Source organism: Anneissia japonica, unplaced genomic scaffold (genome assembly GCF_011630105.1).
Source record: "Anneissia japonica isolate Jap-2015-1 unplaced genomic scaffold, ASM1163010v1 scaffold26378_len543_cov81, whole genome shotgun sequence".
Taxonomy (NCBI): Eukaryota; Metazoa; Echinodermata; class Crinoidea; order Comatulida; family Comatulidae; genus Anneissia; species Anneissia japonica.
In genome coordinates this window covers 1-554 of record NW_022751861.1, presented here as the reverse complement: position 1 = coordinate 554, position 554 = coordinate 1, and the positions used below count along the sequence as shown (strand labels likewise).

Here is a 554-nt window from a genome sequence, read left to right as displayed (position 1 = left end):
ATGTTTTGTCTTTCGTTGTTAATCCTTCAGTTGTTATAATTACCGTTGTGCTCTGCGCCGTTGTTAGTTCCACAGTGGTGTCATATAGTGTTGTTTTCTCTATCGTTGTTGATTCAGCGGTTGTTATATGATCAGTTGTCTTCTCTTCGGTTGTTGATTCTTTAGTAGTAGCATCAACCGTTGTCTTTTTCTCCGATGTTAATAAATCCGTTGAAGAATCTACAGTTGTTTTTATTTTAGTTGTGGATTCTTCAGTTGTTGCATCGACTGTAGATGTTTTGTCTTTCGTTGTTAATCCTTCAGTTGTTATATCAACCGTTGTGCTCTGCGTCGTTGTTTGTTCCACTGTGGTGTCATAGGGTGTTGTCTTCTCTTTCGTTGTTGATTCAGCAGTTGTTATATGAACAGTTGTCTTCTCTTCGGTTGTTGATTGTTTAGTAGTAGCATCAACCGTTGTCTTTTCCTCCGTTGTTAATGAATCTGTTGTATAATCTACAGTTGTTTCTATTTCAGTTGTGGATTCTTCAGTTGTTGCATCGATTGTAGATGTTGTG

General features: G+C 37.5%; 1 protein-coding gene across 1 annotated transcript; it reads right to left on the bottom strand.

Moving 5' to 3' along the window:
- Window positions 1–43: 43 nt before the first annotated feature.
- On the bottom strand, window positions 44–550 carry LOC117121869 (P cell-type agglutination protein map4-like; the record flags this gene model as incomplete). The annotated part of the gene is made up of 1 exon (XM_033267255.1): window positions 44–550. A coding segment is annotated over one exon (507 nt), but the record flags the coding sequence as incomplete, so codon positions are not given.
- Window positions 551–554: the final 4 nt, after the last annotated feature.